General features: G+C 43.5%; 1 protein-coding gene across 2 annotated transcripts in view; it reads right to left on the bottom strand.

Moving 5' to 3' along the window:
* PKNOX1 (PBX/knotted 1 homeobox 1) overlaps positions 1 to 19,755 on the bottom strand; it is a 1,629,974-nt gene that overhangs the window by 1,527,316 nt on the left and 82,903 nt on the right. For both annotated transcript variants that reach the window (XM_044072234.1, XM_044072235.1), the window contains exon 2: positions 18,879 to 19,009. In XM_044072234.1, the coding sequence (XP_043928169.1) occupies positions 18,879 to 19,009 (131 nt within the window). The remainder of the gene's footprint in view (positions 1 to 18,878; positions 19,010 to 19,755) is intronic.

Here is a 19,755-nt window from a genome sequence, read left to right as displayed (position 1 = left end):
CCTTTTGTACTGCCATCATTTCTATCTGCTTGATGTGTAAGGGAAGGTGCTGGGCATCCCAAAGACCTTTGGTGCACCTGCCTGCTAGGTAAGCACCCCAAGCAATGTCTGAGGCGTTGGTGGTAATGGTCTGCTCGGCTGGGCAGAAGATGAAGGGAAGACCTTTGTTCTTGGCACAGGCCCCTGCCCACCACAGAAACTCGGCCCTTATACAGGGGATCAGAGAGAGACAGGTCTCTAGAGGCTGAGAGTGCTGACACCAAAGGTTCTTTAGATACCACTGAAGTTTTCTCATGTGAACCCTGGCCACTGGAATTAGGAAGATGCAAGATGCCATGTACCCCAAGGCTTACAGGAACTTCCTCGCAGTGAAGTGACTTCTGGAAGCCAGCTGTGTAAAGCAGAGAGGCATGAAGCTCTGCTTTTCTGGGGATAGGAAGGCCATTTGGGATGGTGTGTCCAGCAGTGCTCCCAAGAAAATGATCTTCTTGGAGGGTGTTTGCTTTGATTTCTTCTCATTGATGGTGAACCTTAAGGAGGTTAGGAGGGTTCTGACAAAGAGGAGGTCCTGGAACAGCTTTTCTTTGCACCCTGCCTGAATGAGACAGTCGTCCAGATAAGGGTAAATCTGTATATTTATCTGTCCACAAAATGCTATGGCCGTAGCTAAGCATTCGGTGAATACTCTGAGAGCAGTAGATAAGCCAAAGGGTAGCACAGAGAACTAAAAACAACTGAAAGTGTTGTGAGTCTGCTCTGAAACATAGGAATTGCCTGCAGGATTCCCTGATGGGGATGTGGAGGTAGGCATCTTTTAGGTCTAGGGTCACTAACCAGGCATTTTTTTGTCAGCATAGGCAGCCGCTGCTGCAAACTAACATTTTGAATTTGGGGCCACCAGGGAGGTGTTAAGAATGGATAGATCCAGGATGGGGTGCCAAGTCCCCTCTTTCTGGGAACAAGGAATAGTCTGGAATAAAAACCTTTGCATGTTTGATCTGAGGGGACAGATTCTACTGCCCCTTGGGATATGAGAGTTTGGACTTGTTTCAACGTCTCTGCCCACTGATTTGGAGGTTAAGTCTGGGTACCCTCTTGGAATTGAGAGTTCGTTTTAAGAGAATTTGTATCCCTGGAAATGATCTTTAAGATCCATTGGTCTTTTGTAACAAAAAGCCAATTTTCTTTGCAGAGGGAGAGCCTTCCTCTTAGCTTTTGGTGAGTGAAAGGAGGGCAGAGGGGGGAGACGGAGCCATTGAGAGTTTTTGCCATAGTGGGATGGCTTAGAACTCACTGCCTTCAGGGTGGAAGTGGTCCACTGTTTGGTTCTCTGCTGTCCCTGTGATAGGGGCCTGGGTGGTCTGTCCCTGCGGGGCTTACTTTGCCCCTATCTGCTAGGTGCATGAAAGGACCGTGCTTAGAGGGAAAATTCCTGCTGAACCTAGGAGGTTGTACCTGAAAAATATTTTACTGTTTGCATAGATTTTGCTTTGTCTTCCATCTTTTTAAGCACCTCGTCTGCTTTTACTCCAAACAAGCAGTCCTTATCCAAGGGTGCATCAATTAATTTAGACTTCACAGATCAGGGAGAGGTTGTTCCTTCAACCATGTATGTCTCCTAATGACAGATCCTGACACTGCTGCCCTGATTGAGGCTTCTAGGGTGTCATATCCACAGTGCAATGACTATTTGGCCACTTGGCAAGTAGTCTGCAGTAAATCTGCTAACTCTTTCGAATTGGCACAATCAGAAAAGGTTGAAATCTTTTGCTTTAATAGTTCCAAACTGTTTTGTTGACATTTTAACATATGGAACTGACAGTTCAGTGCTCTGATAGCTAAGATTGCAGAGGTGTATACTTTTTTTACCCCATCTGTCCAGAGCTCTGGAATCCTTGTCAGAAGGAATAGGATTCTTAGCAGAACTAGCCTTAGCTCCTTTAGGTCCCTGTGTACTGACCTCCGGGTCTGCAGGAGCATTTCTGTACAGGTACTTGTGAGAATCCGGTACTCTGTAATATCCGTCAGGTTTGCTGGGAGCAGGTGGGAGGGCATCAGGGGCTAAGCTGTATTCATGGAAAATATCATCCACCACCTCTAAGGGGGATGCCCAAGGGTCTGTGCTGGGGCAGGTCTAAAAACTCTCTTAGTGTTTTCTTAGACTGAGAGAAGTCCTGGGATTCCCAGTGGAAATGTTCCCTGATGGTGTGAAGGGTTTCCCCAAAAGAAAGGTCTTCTGGTGGGGAGGCAGAAGGAATGGATTCATCTGCATCTGAATGTTCATACGCAGTCAGAGGTTGTTGATCCTCTTCAAAATCTGAATAATCAGATTCCTCAGAATCCTGTTCTGTCAGTATTTCAGGAGAAGGGTGTCTTTTCCTTTTAGAAGTTGTGGCCTGACTGCCCCTGATAAGGGAGATAAGATCCTCTGCCACTTTAAGCATTTGGGCTTGGGGTGGTGGAGCACGAGTAAGATGGTGGCTAGAGGTAGACTTTCTAGGAGTGGCTTGGTTTCTAGGCCTAAGAGTATCCATCGGTCTGAGAGAAATGGTAGTCGGATGAGAAGACATCATTTTTTGTCTAGACTTGGTATTGCAAAAGAACTCCTTGGAAGCCAGTGCCTGTGTCGTGGCTCCGGAACCAACTGAGGCAGAGACAACCAAAGGCTCGGAAGAAGAAGGAGATTTCTGCGGCATATCGAAAAGGGTCCCGGTAGAGGCCTGGGTAGATATCGTATCGGGCATCAGGGGCTGCAAAAGCACCTCACTGAATTCCGGAAAACTGATGACCTGCTTAGCAGTAGAGCCATCGGAAAGCTTAGCCTTGTGTGGTCTGTATTTATCTTTATCTCTATGTTTTTTTAGAATGTCTATGGATTGTTGGCTGATGGACGCCATTTCGGAATGTGAAGATGGAAGATGAAAATACCTGTCTACAATAAGAGCTCTACGATCAATGATTTTCCCGTTAAAGAGGGCATAGAACCAGCAAACGGGGTCATCGTGGTCTGGGCCTAAACAAGTGACGCAGTATGAATAGAAGTCTCAGTGTGGGATCTGCTTTCCACAGGCAAGCCCATTGTTAATTTTTTCGGACATCAGTTAGTGAATGAAAAAAGGATCCCTAACGGAGTACTTAGCTTTAGACACTTTCAGCTGTAGTTCAAACTCTGGTAGCAACCAACCAGCACACTTGCGAACTGCTTCTGCTACGGGCTCCACAGCAAGAAAGACTGATGTAACCGTCATCTGCTTTGCTTTATAGCACTGACTACCTGACATCAGTCAACAAGTAACAGCGGCCGACACAGAAAAACATTGACTCTGGTATTTGGGCCAGCCGAGGGCTACCACAGCCAGGATAACCCACAGGTGACGAAAGCAACAGTGAAACATGAAGAACATTAGGCTTCACAGCAGCACTCAACTAAAAATGTTTCCTGGCATAATGTTACATCATTTACTAAAATAGCTGCACTTAGACTTTCAATAATTGTTAGATGCTATACTTGCTATGCTAAGAATGGAACTATGAAAGTTGTACAGAATTAGTGTAATGCTACTAAAACAATGCATAGCATAACTTAAGTAAAAGGTATGATCATGTTAAAAGACTTAGGTTCATAGGTTGGTACTAGGCTATCAGCCCTAGGGCCTATACAAGCCTAGTCAAACAATTCCCCAGATATTTCTTCCCTGGACCGCTGTCTAGCAGGGCGACTGAAATGATTCATGGGGTGAATTTCCTATCTCCCATCCAATCGTCAAGGTTCCTTTTGAAGAGGGCCAAGGAGGCGCTCTGCTTGACATTTATGGGCAGTCTATTCCAGAGTATGGGGAGTCTCGGGGTCAGGAACCTATCCCTCCAGCATGTTTTGTTCATTGTGATAAGGTTTAGATCCCTGGAGCGTGTGGATCTGAGGGATTGGGATTTCTTTAAGTAGAGCATGTCCAACATCTCAGATTTGTGGCAGTTTAGCATACCCATGACTGCCTGCAGACTGGTCAGGATGTTATGTAGAAAGGATCTTACCAGCCAATCGACATATAGATGCCCTGCCCAGTGGAAAGATTTGCAATGTCTGAGAGACTCAGACTGTAAAAAATCCAAAACTGACGTACCTTGGATTTACCATCATTATTTAAAAAGGCAGCTTTTAAAGGACTTTCTCATATGGAACTTGGTGATGATGTTATTTCTAGGGCTGGTATACTCCTTGCTTATGGAGCTCCAAAAGCAATATGAAAGCTACAAGAGTTATCCAATTTATTAAAAGTACTCAGCAACATGACATTCAATTCTATGAACTTGATAAATGTGGAGCTGAGTACTATGCGTGCTGTGGTGCTGCAGAACTGAATGGCGCTGGACTTTGTGCTTGCATCAAAAGGGGGTACGTGTGCACTTGTGCAAAAGGAATGCTGTACTTTTATTCCTGATAACAAGCATGCCATACGTAGTCACTTGGAGATCATCCAAAACGTAGCTGAGCTATCCAATGCTAAGGAGGCAGACAGCTCACAGTGGGCATGGCTCACTAATTTATTTTCTGGATGGGGTGGAGTTATTTTAAAGTTCATCATACTTACTGATATTGTTACTATGATTTTATTTTTGCTTTTATTTTTATGTAAAACCTTAATCACTAAACTTATTGCATCTTGATCTTCTAGTGCATTACAAAATGTACATGTCAGTAAATTAAAAAAATATGCCTTTTACTAAGTGCAACAATGAAAGTATTATGGAAAATGAAAGTGAAAAAGTGGTCCTTGAAGGGTTTGGTAAAATGTATGACAATATTTTTGGTCTCTGAAAAATGGTTTTGGAGTGATGTTTTCTCAGCAAAGGGAGGACTGTAAAGGGTTAAAATGTATGCGTGTTGGCAGGCTAGTGCACGTGATTCCAAAAGTATCCGGAGGTTATGAAAAAGTAAAGAGAAGTTCCAGAGCTTTGTTTCCCTCTACCTGAGGCACTGTTTCTTGTTAGCCACGTAGCAGAATGGAAACGTACTCCTTATTAGGACAAAATATAGATAACAAATATAAAATGTATCTTCTACTAAACTTGGCATTTTCCTAATACATACAGGATAGTGGTATGATAGATGAAATGTACTGTCTTGGTACATTTCTACTGGATGTTAACAGTGGTTTCACAGACAAAAAAATGTATTACTGTGATAAGAAATGCTATATAGTTACTGAAGTTTCCTCTGTTCAGGGAGACCTGACTTTCTGAGTACTGACTCCCACAGATACATGTTTTTCTATTTCAATAAAAGGTTGTACTTTGAACTGCCAAGAGATTGAAAGTTTTTATTTAAAAGGAGATTGGAGACTGTAAAGTGGTGACCGGGGAAAGTGTAGTTAGGCAGCATAGGATGGTGGTTTGTAGGATGACGTTGGTGATCAAGAAGAGGAGGAAGAGTGTAAGGGCAGCACCAAGGATGGTGGAAATTGAAAAAGGGCAATTGTGAGGTGGAGTTCAGGGAAGAGGTAAGACAAGCACTGGGTGGCAGTGAAGAGTTACCAAATAGCTGGGTAACTATAGCAGAGCTAGTAAGGGAGACGGTTAGAAAGGTGCTTGGTATGACATCTGGACAGAGGAAGGACGACAAGGAGACATGGTGGTGGAATGAGGAAGTACAGGAGAATATACAGAGAAAGAGGTTGGCAAAGAAGTGGGATTGTCAGAGAGATGAAGCAAGTAGACAGGAATATAAGGAGATGAGGTGCATGGCAAAGAGAGAGGTGGCGAAGGCTAAGGATAAGGCATATGAAGAGTTGTATGAAAGGTTGGACACTAAGGAAAAGGACCTGTACCGATTGGCTAGACAGACGGACTGAGCTAGAAATGATGTGCAGCAGGTAAAGGTGATAAAGGAAAATGAGGGAAACATACTCACAAGCGAGGAAAGTGTGCTGAGCAGATGGAAAGAGTACTTTGAGGGGTTGAAGAATGAAGAGAATGAGAGGGAGAGAAGGTTGGATGATGTGGGGATAGTAAATCATGAAGTGCAATGGATTAGCAAGGAGGAAGTAAGGATAGCTATGAAGTGAATGAAGAATGGAAAGGCTGTTGGTCCAGATGACATACCTATGGAAGCATGGAGTTGTTTAGGTGAAATGGCAGTGGAGTTTCTAACCACATTGTTTAATGAAATCTTGGAAAGTGAGAGGATGCCTGAGGAATGGAGAAAAAGTGTTTTGGTACCGATTTTTAAGAAAAAGGGTGATGTGCAGAGCTGTAGTAACTACAGAGGGATTAAACTGATCAGTCACAGCATGAAGTTATGGGAAAGAGTAGTAGAAGCTAGGTTAAGAAGGGACGTGATGATTAGTGATCAGCAGTATGGTTTCATGCCGGGAAAGAGCACTAAAGATTCGATGCTTGCTCTGAGAGTGTTGATGGGGAAGTACAGAGAAGGTCAGAAGGAGTTGCATTGTGTTTTTGTAGACTTAGAGAAAGCATATGACAGGGTGCCTAGAGATGAGTTGTGGTATTGTATGAGGAAGTCGGGAGTGTCAAAGAAGTATGTAAGTGTGGTACAGGATATGTACGAGGGTAGTGTGACAGCTGTGAGGTCTGCGGTGGAAGTGATGGATGCATTTAAGGTGGAGGTGGGATTAAATCAAGGATCAGCTCTGAGCCTTTTCTTATTTGCAATGGTTATGGACAGGTTGACAGATGAGATTAGACAGGAGTCCCCGTGGACTATGATGTTTGCAGATGACATTTTGATCTGTAGTGAGAGTAGGAAACAGGTGGAGGAGACCCCGGAGAGATGAAGATGACATTGTGATCTGTAGTGAGAGTAGGAAACAGGTGGAGGAGACCCCGGAGAGATGAAGATATACTCTAGATAGATGAGGAATGAAGGTCAGCAGGACTAAGACAGAATATATGTGTGTGAATGAGAGGGAGTATAGAGGAATGGTGAGGATGCAAGGAGTAGAGGTGGCGAAGGTGGATGAGTTTAAATACTTGGGATCAACAGTTCAGAGTAACGGTGAGTGTGGAAGAGAGGTGAAGAAGAGAGTACAGGCAGGATGGAGTGGGTGGAGAAGAGTGTCATGAGTGATTTGTGACAGAAGAGTACCAGTAAGAGTGAAAGAGAAAGTCTACAAGAGGGTAGTGAGACCAGCTCTGTTACATGGGTTGGAAACAGTGGCATTGACAAAAAGGCAGGAGTTAGAGCTGGATGTGGCAGAGTTAAAGATGTTAAGATTTGCACTGGGTGTGACGAGGGTGGACAGGATTAGGAATAAGTAAATTAGAGGGTCAGCCCAGGTTGGAAGGTTTGGAGACGAAGTCAGAGACGCAAGATTACATTGGTCTGGACATGTGCTGAGGAGGTATGTTGAGTATATTGGGTAAAACGATGCTAAGGATGAAGCTACCAGGTAACAGGAAAAGAGGAAGGCCTAAGATAAGGTTTATGGATGTGGTGAGAGAGGACATGCAGGTGGTTGGTGTGACAGAGCAAGATGCAGAGGACAGGAAGAAATGGAAACAGAAGATCCACTGTGGTGACTCCTAATGAGAACAGCTGAAAGAAGATGATGATTTAAAAGTTTTACCTTAACATACAGTATAGCTAAAATCCTATACAGTAAAGCCAAAACCCTACTCCAAAATGATTATGAAGTCAGGGTTCTTGAAACATGTGATGATAATTCCCACTCATTCCACCACCATACAACAGTAGTAATCAGAAAATCCTTCTGTTTAGCACAACTAATATCTAAAGGCATATAATTCAGGTCAAACAAAATTATCGTCTGTATTTATGCAGCCCTAATTAGGCCAGCTGTTATTTTTAACATGTTTATTGAATTACCACTTAAGACATAGGCAGACATGCATTTATATAAAATAAAACAAACCATGTTAACATGTTCACATTTACAAACAGACATCACATGCAATTATCATTAAACCAATATTACATAAATTGCTCAGTTCCTGCCTTCCCTTAAACCTCATTCCTTCTCCTCCAAAACAATATTTTGCATGTATTGTTCCTACAATTTCCATTTTTTCTATGTAATTTCCTCCTACACTTTTCTATAGATCCCACTTCCAGTTCTTTTATCTCTGCTACAATATTCACTAATTCAAATGCAGTTGCTTCAGACTTTAATTTCCATTTTCTAGTAACTCCTTTTTTGGCAGCCACCAGAATTAAACTTAACAGCTTGGATACCACTGTGGTGCAGCAGTTAGCAATGTCGCCTCACAGCAGGAGGTTCATCAGTTCGATTCTCAGCTGGGGTGCCTTCCGTGTGGAGCCTGCATGTCCTCCCTGCATTTGTGTGGGTTTCCTCCAGGTGCTCTGGTTTGTGCTCTGGTTTCCTCCTACATTCCAAAGATATGTGTCTAGAGCACTTCTCCCTGGGCCTCCGCAAAAAATGGGCACTCTCCCAGTCCGACCTTCTTGGTAAACAAATAATCTGATGGTATCTGTGTCATCATTCATCACGAATGGGTCTTGGATCCGAGCTGGCAACCATCAGACAGACCCAGAGCTCAAGCTCCTCCCCTTCCCACAATGCTCTGCTGCCTTCTATCCCCTCAGATCTCGTTTGCCACTAAATGCATCAGATGTGATCCAGGCTCGAGCTTCCTTTTTCTGCAGATAAGTGAATTTTTCTTGGGTTTATTTTCCTCTTTCTGGTAGCCATTTCTTCCATTAGTAGCTTCTTAGTCTTTCCTCCCCTCCCATAGCTACATTCTTTAGTCTAGTGAGAGCTTTATTCTCCTAGCTTTCTCATAGCTGTTGTTTCTCACCCTTCCCTTCCCTTAGGATAGTGTAAAAAAACAAACAAAAAAAAAAAAACAAAAGAAAAAAGCTCTCTCTCCCTTTTTCTTTAGAGTTTCTATAGCTGTGTGTGTGTGTGTGTGTGTGTGTGTGTGTGTGTGTGTGTGTGTGTGTGTGTGTGTGGTGAAAGATTGTAAAGGCTCAGAAACCCTCGTGTTTTAAAATATGCTCCTCGTGTGGTTGGAAGATGCCTTATTTGGATTCGCACAAGAAGTGTCTGTATTGTTTGGGTTCGAGTCACCTGGAGGTTGAATGTGACATTTGTGCCACCTTCAATCCCAGGGCCTTTAGGGAAAGATGTAACAAGTTGCTTCTAAATGACTTCCAGGTGGTAGAGGGGACCTTCTCCAGCTTAGCAGTCACCTCACCTTCTTCTCTAGGTCCCCCCCAACCTCTCTCGGGTTTGGGTGCTGAGGCTTCATCATCCTTCCAGGGTCAGCCCTCCCGTGAGTGCCTTCAGATGAGCATTGCCCCACTCAGGGTACCTGTCTCTTCTGAGTTCTCCCCAAAGCCCACCGTGGAGGAGCAGGTCTCCCAGACTTCCGCCTGAAGAAGTGTCCTTCGGGGACATCCTCAAAATTCTCAAACAAAGAGGTGGTTGGTCTTCCCCAACTCCATCTTTGGAGGAGTCAGTGTTCCTGAAGGCCCTTGGGATGGGCCCATCTCCTACCTGGGTTCCTCCCCTGCTGATAAGCTTATAGATCTTACAGCCAGCAGGGCTTGGAAGGAACCGGACACGGTGGAACCTGTACCCAAATAAGCCAACAAACTCCTCAGTCCTCCCAAGGACAGGATGTTTTCTAGAAAAGGTGTCCCCATCTATGCCATTGTGGTGGCCGCAGCTGCTAAGAAGGAGCTAGTGGGGCAGAGCTCCTTGGTCCATCCCCCGAAGAGAGAGTCCCAAGTGAACGACTGCTTCGGAAAGCGTGTTTTTGCCTCGGCTATATTTTGACTGAGAGCAACTAATTATGCGGCCCATTTTACCTGGCTTCAGAGGGATTTGGTTTTGCAGCTCACCACTTCCCTTACAGAGTTGTTGCCTCTGGAGAGTCTTAAACTGGTCTCTCCTAGGCTGTCTACTCTGACTTCCTCGGCTAATGCTTTGATGAGGTTGATCTCCAAAGCAGCAGAGGCCATCTCTCGAGCGGCAGGCATGGGCATTGCCATTCGACGGCATGCCTGGCTTCACCTTTGCAGGTTTGCAAAACCCTTTAAGGCATCATTTACTAACTCCCCCTTTGACAGTTCCATCTTGTTTGGACTGTCCATCAAGGATACCTTAACCCACAGTGAACAGGAGGGCAAGACTCTTTCTGCAGTTGGGATCAGGTTTTCTACTCCCTAACGGTCTTTTTCTACGACACAGAGGGGAAGTAAACTCTGGCTCCACAGGACTCTGTCTTCCCTTCAAGATACTCCCCAGGAATTCTCTTCCACAAGTTGGGGGAGGGGATTCAATGCCAGGCACCACCCCAGGGGCAGAGGGGGTCTGTAGAACCACAGCTCTCAGGAACTTTTCTCAGAGAAGCCCTTTCGGCACTCCTGAGATGCTGCCTGACTGTCCTGACCTGGAGGCAGTTGGTAGACAACTCTCCCTTCACCCACTAGTCTGAACACGTCTCACCTACAATCAGTGGGTGTTAAAAATTATTTCATGGGGTTACTCCATTCCCTTTTCTCAGTCCCCTCCAATTCAATAATTTCTCCCTTGCCAAAGGGAGTTGGCCCATCTAGAGGTTCAAGACTTTCTTCAAAAAAAGAGCCATCCAAGAGGCCCCAACAAGAAAACAAGGGTCCGATTTTGGACCTCAGACAGCTAAACGTATCAGTCAGAAACTCCAATTTCCAGATGGTCACTGTTCGGTCCATTCTGCCTCTCCTGCACAAGGACAATTAGATGTGCTCAGTGGATTTGAAGGACAAGTTCTACCATAAAGAGATCGACAGATGCTCCAGGAGACACTTGCGCTTTTAGTTAGGGGCCAATCATTACCAGTTCAAAGCCCTGCCCTTTGGACTCCCCACAGCCCCCCAGGTGTTTACCAAATGCATGGCAGTGGTAGCAGCTCATCTCCGGCTGCAAGGATTCCAGGTCTTTCTGTACCTGGATGATTGACTCTTCATGGCTCCCATGAGGCACTGACTTTCAATACCTACCAGGTATACCCTCAGTCTTTTTCAGCATCTAAGCATTACAGTGAATCTTCCCAAGTCCAATCTTGTTCCGTGTCAAAACCTGGAGTTTACTGGGGTCCAGTTGGACACAGTATCAGAGAATGCAGCACTGCCTCTCCGCAGGGTTCAACTCATTCAAGGTCAGGTCTCTCTCTTGCTGGAGCTACAGCGCCCATCAGTTCATTTGATTCTCCAAGCGTTAGGTTCGATGGCGGCTGCCATCCAGTTACTGCCACTCATCAGGTATCACATGCGAGTTCTTCAATAGACCCTGGCAGTCCAGTGATCCGCTCAGGTTCGTCCCATGTCCATGACCATAAAGTTGACTCAGGTGTGCAGGACTCATCTTGCTTGGTGGCTTCAGTCTCAGGACCTATTTCTAGGCAGGCCATTTTGTCTTCCCCTGCCCAGGGCCACAGTGACCAAGGACACCTCCCTGTTGAGGTGGGGTGGGAGGGCATTTTCAGGGCAGGATGGTTCAAGGCACATGGTCTCCCCAGAGACCAAACTGCACATAAACATCCTGGAGATGAGAGCAGTCCTTCTAATGGTGCAAGCCTTTCAGGGGTGCTTTCCTCTGGGGACCATAACAATTCAAACAGACAACATGGCAGTGGTCTGGTATATCAACAAGCAGGGAGGAACATGGTCTTATCCTCTGTGCAGAGAGGCCATGAGAGTGTGGGAATGGATGATGTCTTCCAGCCGCTTTCTTGAGACTCATACTCCCGGAAATTCCAACATGCTGGCCGGCAAACTCAGCAAGTCTATCTTGAGTCCTCATGAGCGATTCCTGAATCCATCAGTGATATGTCAAATTTTCGGCCATAGGGGTCAGCCAGGCTACGATCACTTTGCCTCCCCAGTCATCCATAAATGCAGCAATTATTTTACCCTGATTCTTCTCGCAGGGGAGTCACCCACAGATGCTCTGCTTCACAACTGGCCTCTGGGACTCCTCTATGCTTATCCTCCTATTTCTCTAATACCCAAAGTCTTACAGAAAAGCTCACCGGCTGAAGACCCATCTCATCCTCATTGCCCGTTTATGGCCTTGTCAGGCATGGTTCTCCTTCCTAAGGTCTCATCTGAAGTATTCGCCCTGGATACCGGATCCCATTTGCGATTTCATTTCCCAAACCTGGGGGCTTCCACTTCTCAATCTTTGGATTCTTCATCTAACCGGATGGTTTCTCCAGTTTCAGTAACCCTTTTGCAGTCCAGGATTCCTTCCCCGGTGAGGAGCGTTACCTTGGCCCTTTCAAAAGCCATCTACAAAGATGGTGTATTCCAGTAAATGGAAAAGGTTTTCTATTTGGGCTAGACAGCATAATCAGGATCCTTTTTCAGCCCAGATTCCTAATATCTTACTCTTCTTATCTTCCCTTTTTCAGGATGGGGTGAGTTTTTGACCATTAAGCTCCAGTTAGCGGCCATTTCTAATTTCCATCTGAACAAGGAGCCTACCTTTTCTTCTAAACTATGCAAAGTTTTTCTGAAAGGAGCTTTTCTTCTAAGAACTCCTACCAAAGATCCCTCCCTGCCATGGGATTTGACACTGGTGCTGCAGTCTTTGATGCAAAAACCCTTTGAACCAGCTGCTTCTTGTGATATTAAATTCTTGTCTTGGAAGATGGCCTTTTTAGTGGCCATTAACCTCTGCCAACAGGGTCTCAGAACTTCAGCCTCTAAACATTAAACCTCCGTTTATGATCTTTCATAAGGACACAGTGTCCCTGAGAACAAATCCTTCATTTATCCCTAAAGTGGCTTTGGAAGCTAACTTCAATCAATCAATTCAACTATCAGTCTTGTCCCCTAATTATTCTAATAAAGGAGAACATGTCTTGCATTGTTTAAATGTCCTTAGGCAACTATATTTTTATCTAAAAAGGACTGAGGAATTTTGGAAGTCGGACCATCTTTTTGTGGCCTTCTCTCAAAACAGAAAGGGCCTGGCATTTTCCAAAGTGACTATTTCTAGACAGATTGCTAGCTGTATTTCCTACATTTATGACAGTAGGCATGTTCTGCTACCCAGATCAGTTAAGGCCCACTCTACTAGGTCGATGGCTACGTTTTCAGCCTTTTTGGCTAGACTTTCCTTGGATGAGATTTGTGCTGCTCCTACTTGGTCTAATCCTCACACTTTTGTTTTGTATTACAAGTTGGACAGTGTCTAGGAACAAGGCTTCCTTCGGTTTCTCTGTGCTCCGGCATATCCTTCCTTGAGGTCACCCAGGGTTCATAGCAGCTGGGGACTCAGACCCATTTGTGATGAATAATGGCATGGATAGCATCAGATAAAAAGTGTTATGTACTTACCATAACTTGGTATCTGTGCTATCCAGTGTCATTATTCATCATATTCCCCCCTCTTTCCCCCTTCCTTCCAGGGTTTCTGGTGAAGCTGGAGTGGCTTGTATTTGGTGTAGTCCGATTCCTTGTGCAGCTTGTTCTGTGTTTTCATTTGTTTAGCAAACTCGATCTGAGGGGTTAGAAGGCAGCAGGGGATTATGGGAAGGGAAGGAGCTTGAGCAGTGGATCCATCTGTCAGCTGCCGTCTCAGATCCAAGACCCATTTGTAATGAATAATGACACTGGATAGCACAGATGCCAAGTTATGGTAAGTACATAACTCTTTTTAAATTAATAAATTAACAAAGCCTTACTATTCCTGGATTCATTAACACCTACACTAAGTGTACACTAAGAGTACACCATTCTGACTGAACAAACAGAATATGCATAACTCACATCTTCTTCCTCATAATTGTAGTTTTTCTACTGATTTTCTTGCAGCCTTAAACAGAGGGGAATTCATAAAGGTTACCATAAAGTACAGACTACATGTACACCTAGTGAAATCTTTCTGGGTGACCAGAAACCACAAAAAAATGTTTTAGGGATGTTCTTGAATACATACTATCTACGCTTAGCATAGACATTAATGAAAATAGCATTATCTCTAGGCAATTCAGATCCTGTATCTCAGCTCAAAAAATTTATTTCTTACTTACACCTACTTGCTCATCCATTATTTCTGACAGCATACTCTGAAGTGAATTTTTATAACATGCCAACTCATTTCACTGGCAAAACAAATGCTCTCAGTTACCACATTTGCTATTTACCTCAAGAAAAACTCTTTGGAGTCTGCTTGGGGTATAAAACACATATTCAAATACTTTCAAGCAAATATCCTAAATCTTCTAAGCTTTGTTGTACACTTGGGAGCCACATATATGTCCTTCCATTGTTTCCTTGTGAATTTCTTATACAATCTCTCATGCCAAACTTTTCTAACCTCCTCTGACTGATTCCTGTAGTTAGCATGCAACATTTTACATGCCCTACTAATTATCCATTTTGTAACAGCAGCTTATGTTCTAGATTCAACTAAAAACTCTATCAGAGCAGGTGTTTCACTTAGAATTCCTCTATCCCTTTCTTTTTGGCTATACTCTGATATCAATCTCTGATAGGGAAGGCAGTCTCCAGCTTGCAGTCCAAATGTCTTCTTAGCCTCTTTCCATTCTAACACTTTTCCCTCTCTAGTTATTTGATCCTAATAACTTGGTTCCTTTGCCAGTTTTCTCCTGTAAATTTCAGCCTGCTCTTGCCTATTCTCTGTACCCCTAATTGCAGTCATCTCTATCAGCTGAATCTTTCTCCATTATCATGCTGGCTTAGATCTTAGAATACTTTCGGCTACTTTATGAATAGAACATTCTGTATGGCTGTTATGCTCTTTAATGATCTGCATCCAAAATCCTACTCTCTCCTTATTTCTTTCATTTACCCCTACTTCTTCATCCCTTTCCACTTTGAATTATAGCTTTCTAGTTGTGTTATGTGTATGAGCTTTAACTGTGTGTCTCTAAAATATCCCTTCAAATCAGGTAATCCTAAACCACCTTCTTCTATTGGAAGGGTCAGTTTATCCCACCTAACCCTTACTTTCTCCCCCTCCCAGGTAAAATCCTTCAATGCCTTATTAATTACTGTCTGCACCTTCTTCTCTAGCTGATGCATTTGGCCTGTATATAAAACTAAAGGGACTCCAAACATTTTCTCTGCTTGCATCTTGCTATCCATATCCATGAACACAAGTTTTTTTTCCAGTTTCTCAGTTTTTGTATAATTTTTGTTTAGTCTCTTCCCACATATCCTTAGCTGCCATAACAGAATCCTTTTTAACCCATACTCCTAAACACTTCACTTTATTGTGTCCCACAAATAAGGGTATTGCTAAACCAATTAATGTGCGGGTACATCATTTTCAGCTATAGTCTTTGTTTTGCCTTCATTAGTTTTCTATCCCAAAAAAGCATGAAACAGTAGTATGCAATTGCTGGAGCCAGGCACTTTGCGAATATTCTGGGCGCAGTAGATAAGCCAAAGGGAAGTGCAGAGAACTGATAGTGCATGGAGCCTGCCCTGAAACGTAGATATTTCCTGCAAGACTCCCTTATGGGGCTGTGCAGATAAGCTTCTTTCAAGTCTAGGGTGACTAACCAGGCATCCTTGGCTAGCATTGGGAGAAGCTGCTGCAGTGTAAGCATTTTGAATTTTGGGACCACCAAAAAGGTATTGAGAATTGACAGAGCCAGGATAGGGCGCCAAGTACCCCCTTTTCTGGGCACCAGAAACAGTCTGGAGTAGAAACCCTGTCCCCTTTGTTCTACTGGAACAGGCTGAATAGCCCTGATATTGAGAAGGGAAATTACTTGCTTTTGAGCCTCTGTCCACTGGTTTGGAGGAAGGTTTGGCAACCCGCTTGGGGCTGGCAGTGAATGGAAGTAGAATCTGTATCCCTGGGATACAATGTTTAGAACCCATCGGTCCAGAGTAATAGACATCCAGTTTTTTGCATGAAGGGCATGTTTTCCTCCTAGGGGCGCAAGTAATTGGGCATGGCTGGGAAGGATAACTGAAAAGGCATTGTGAACTTTTTCCATAAGGGGGTGGCTTACCACTCCCTGTTTTGGAGGTGGGAGCACTCCATTGTTTAGATCTATGCATACCCAGAGACTGTAGTCTTGGTAGTCTGTTTTCCCTGGGTTTTGACTGAGAAGGCCTGGGAGGGGCTGGAAAGGACCAGTTTTTATAAAAGTCCAATGCCTACTGAATCTAGGTGGCTGCACCTTAGCTTTTTCCTCCATCTTTTTAAGAACTTCTTTTGCTTTGGTGCCAAACAAAAGCTCCTGATTTAAAGGAGCATCTAGTAATTTTGCTTTGACATGATCTGGCAAGATTTGTTCCTTCAGCCAAGCATGCTTTCTCAGTACAGACCCAGTGACTGTAGCCCTGCAAGATGCTTCTAAGGCATCAAAACCACACTGCAAAGTATGTTTACTAACTTGGTTTGCAGAATGCATTAACTCTTATAAATCTTTATTTGCTGCACAATCTGCAAGTAACACATTTTTTTGTTTAATTAGTTCCAGAATATGTTGCTGGTACTTCAACGTGTGAAACTGGCAATTGAAAGCTCTGATGGCAAGAGTTGCAGAGGTATATACCTTCTTACCTCATCTGTCTAAAGCTTCTGAATTCCTGTATGAAGGGGTAGGACTTTTTGGCTGTAGTAGCCTTAATGCCTTTAGATCCCTGGGAAATGGTGTCTGGATCCGCAGCAGGATTCTTAGAGAGAAATTTGTGAGAATCAGGTACTCTGTAGTACCTGTCAGGTTTTCTAGGGGCTGGTGGTAAAGTGTCAAGAGTAAGACTGGATTCCATGAAGATATCATCTACAATATCCAGGACAGGGAGTATAGCTAGAGGCCTGTGCTGAGTCAACTCTAAAATTTCTCTGAGGCTCTTTTTGGACTGAGGACAGTCCTGGCATTCCCAGTGGAAATGCTCTCTTAAAGTATGCAAGGTTTCACCAAAAGAAAAATCCTCTGGAGGGGAGGCAGAAGGAATGGATTCCTCATAGGTTGACAAGGGTATATCCTGGTAATCAGAAGGGTCAGTGTCATCAGACTCCTGGTCTGTAGAATCAGCAGGAAACTCAATTCTTTGTCTTTTAGCAGGAGAAGGCTGGCTTCCCCTAATTAGAATAAATGAGGTCTTCAGCCTTTCTAAGCATTTGTTTTTGTGGCATGGGAGCTTGAGCATGCACTTTGGTCATCGGTTTTCTAGGCGTAGTATGAACTCTGGGCCTGAGAAACTCGGTAGTTTTAGCTAAAAACAAAGTTGTTGGTTTAATACGAACATTGGTAGGTCGGAATACACCCTCATAAGCCGCTGCCTGCACAGCTGCTCCAGACCCATCCAGGGTAGAGACATCCGCAGGTTCCATAATCGAGGTCTCAGCAGAGGCCTGCGAATCTGTAGAAGCGGGCATCAGGGGCTGTGAAGGCACCTCACTGAGTACTGGCGACTAGCTTAATGGAAGCGTCGCCGGCAGTTTTGGACCTATGCGGTCTGTCTGTGTCTTTATCTTTACGTATTTTTGGAAGAGCGGTAGTCAGATGGCTTATTGAAGCCATTTCGGAATACAGAGAATGACAGCGAAAGAATTTAGTGACAAAATAGCCCGACAACGAATGGTTCGGGCGTTAAACAAGGCACAAATCCGACAGCGAGGGACGTACTGGTCTGGGCCTAAACAGGTGATGCAGTAAGAATGAAAATCTCTGTGAGGTATTTGCTTTCCACAGGCAAGACAATTGTTAATATTTTCTGACATCGGTTAGAGCAAGAAAAAAGGATCCCCAACGGGGTACTTAGCTTTAGAAGACGTCAGGTTTGAAACTCAAAAAACAAAAATTTCAGGTAGCAGCTGACCGGCACTTGCGAACTGCTTTTGCTTCTGGCTCCTCCACGGCAAGAAAGACTGATGCAATGGCGTCGGCTGCATGTTTTATACCCCTGACGACCTGACATTATGGAAGAGGCAACAGCATCTGATGCAGAAATCCCAAGACTCTGGTATTCGGGCCGACTGAGGGCTACCTCCAGGCAGATAACCCAAGTGTGATGACTGCTACAGTGAAACATGAAGAACATCAACCTTAAATATACAAACATAATTATTTGCTCTGTCCCAAAACATATGGGTCTCTCAGAAGTTGTTCTGAAGTCCAAACAAATGACAAAAGTTACAGAACAACTGAGATCACAGCCAAAAGACATACAGCCTTAAATGTAAAATCGTATACAAGGCTGTCTTATTTACACGCAACCCCAAAACCATGTAACACAATACATTTTGTAGCCCACAATATAGTCATCTTTTTTTTATTCTTAAATAATTCCTGCCTTATTCTTGTGTGGAGCTGGAGAAGTCCATCTGTGAAAGAGAGAAGACACTTGGACACTTGCCAAAACATCACCATCAATGGCAATATTATAAACACCCCTAACATAAAATTTAGCAATGTACCACACATAAAATGCAGGCAGTGTTCCCAAATGCAATGGCAATCATTTTATCAATGCAACTTTGGTTGTAAAAATGGACTTTTTTAATAATATAATTAATAAATAAATCCAGAAAAGCTTTCCTGTACATGTTAATAGCATCAGTGGGTCACATCTGGCCCATAGGCCAGGAACCTAAGACCCTTACTTTAGGTCACAAAAGGAATACTCTATATCCAAATGTGAACAGCTCAAAGCATACATATTTAAATTATGCCTTTAAATAAAACAGATTTGCTCAAACCAGAGGTTTAAAAGTAAAACAATCAAGCAGTGTGCATCTCATCTCTCAAATATGCAAAGGAACCCATTCTGACATCTGTAATTATTCCAAGTCTGGTATTCCTGAAACAGCTTCGGACACTTTAGAAATCTTAACTAATAAATGTAGTTTCTCCTATGTACCCGCAAACATATCACAATTAAAAGTATTTTAGCCTATGCATACCTGTAAATGGCTTGCTTGTCAGCATCCATTGGGGTCTGGGATTCCAAAGGAGCAGGATTCACCCCACTAGTATCCGTTTCAGCACAGCCTGGGTCCTGATCAGCATCCACTTCTGTTACTATTACTTGCATCTTAAAACAAAATTCAAAGTAAAAATCACGTCACACATTGTGAACCAACAGTGAGGAGCGTGTTAATAACAGAACACTTAGAAATGTTGAACTGCCAGAAGGTAGTGTGACCTGATAAATACACAGTCAGCAAAGGAAACAGCACAACAGCACTGCTTTGAATCCACTTTTCTCCTGTTAACTGGATGAAAATGCCACTTCAGTTTAAAAAAATGCATTTTTGTTACTGCTCAATGAAAAAGAAATCCTTCTTGTCTCTAATCTATGCATTCATTCATAAAAGTATTTAACTATACTTCAACATTCTACAGGTTTACTACGTTTATCAATAACAATCTATTATATGTCAGACTAAATGTGAAAGCAAGCTAAACTGCATACAAGTTTACACCCTGTGTGAACAGAGCCTAAAAATGTCCCAATATTTTATATACCTTTTACAAACATGAGTTTGCACTATGGTTTTAAAAAGCAACAGACACAAGACAATGAAGCATCACTGCAGACCAGTTGTAAGCACCAAATCTGATACACAAATTAATTGTTCAGAGTTACAAATGCAAGGGTGGACATAGACACAGACGTACTTTTTCATGTGGAAGAAAAGTTATTTAACTGAGATATCTAGGAGACATCCAAGTAAAATAATCTTGCAAGAAGAACTCATGCACAACTTTTATATGTTCTCCTAAAACCCCAGCCTGTGTAGGAAATGTCTCATCCAAATGAGACATTCCAGACACTTG

Source organism: Protopterus annectens, chromosome 5.part0, assembly GCF_019279795.1.
Source record: "Protopterus annectens isolate FY-2018-M chromosome 5.part0, PAN1.0, whole genome shotgun sequence".
Taxonomy (NCBI): domain Eukaryota; kingdom Metazoa; phylum Chordata; order Ceratodontiformes; family Protopteridae; genus Protopterus; species Protopterus annectens.
The sequence above is the reverse complement of the archived record's forward strand: the minus strand, read 5'-3'. Positions and strand labels throughout refer to the sequence as shown.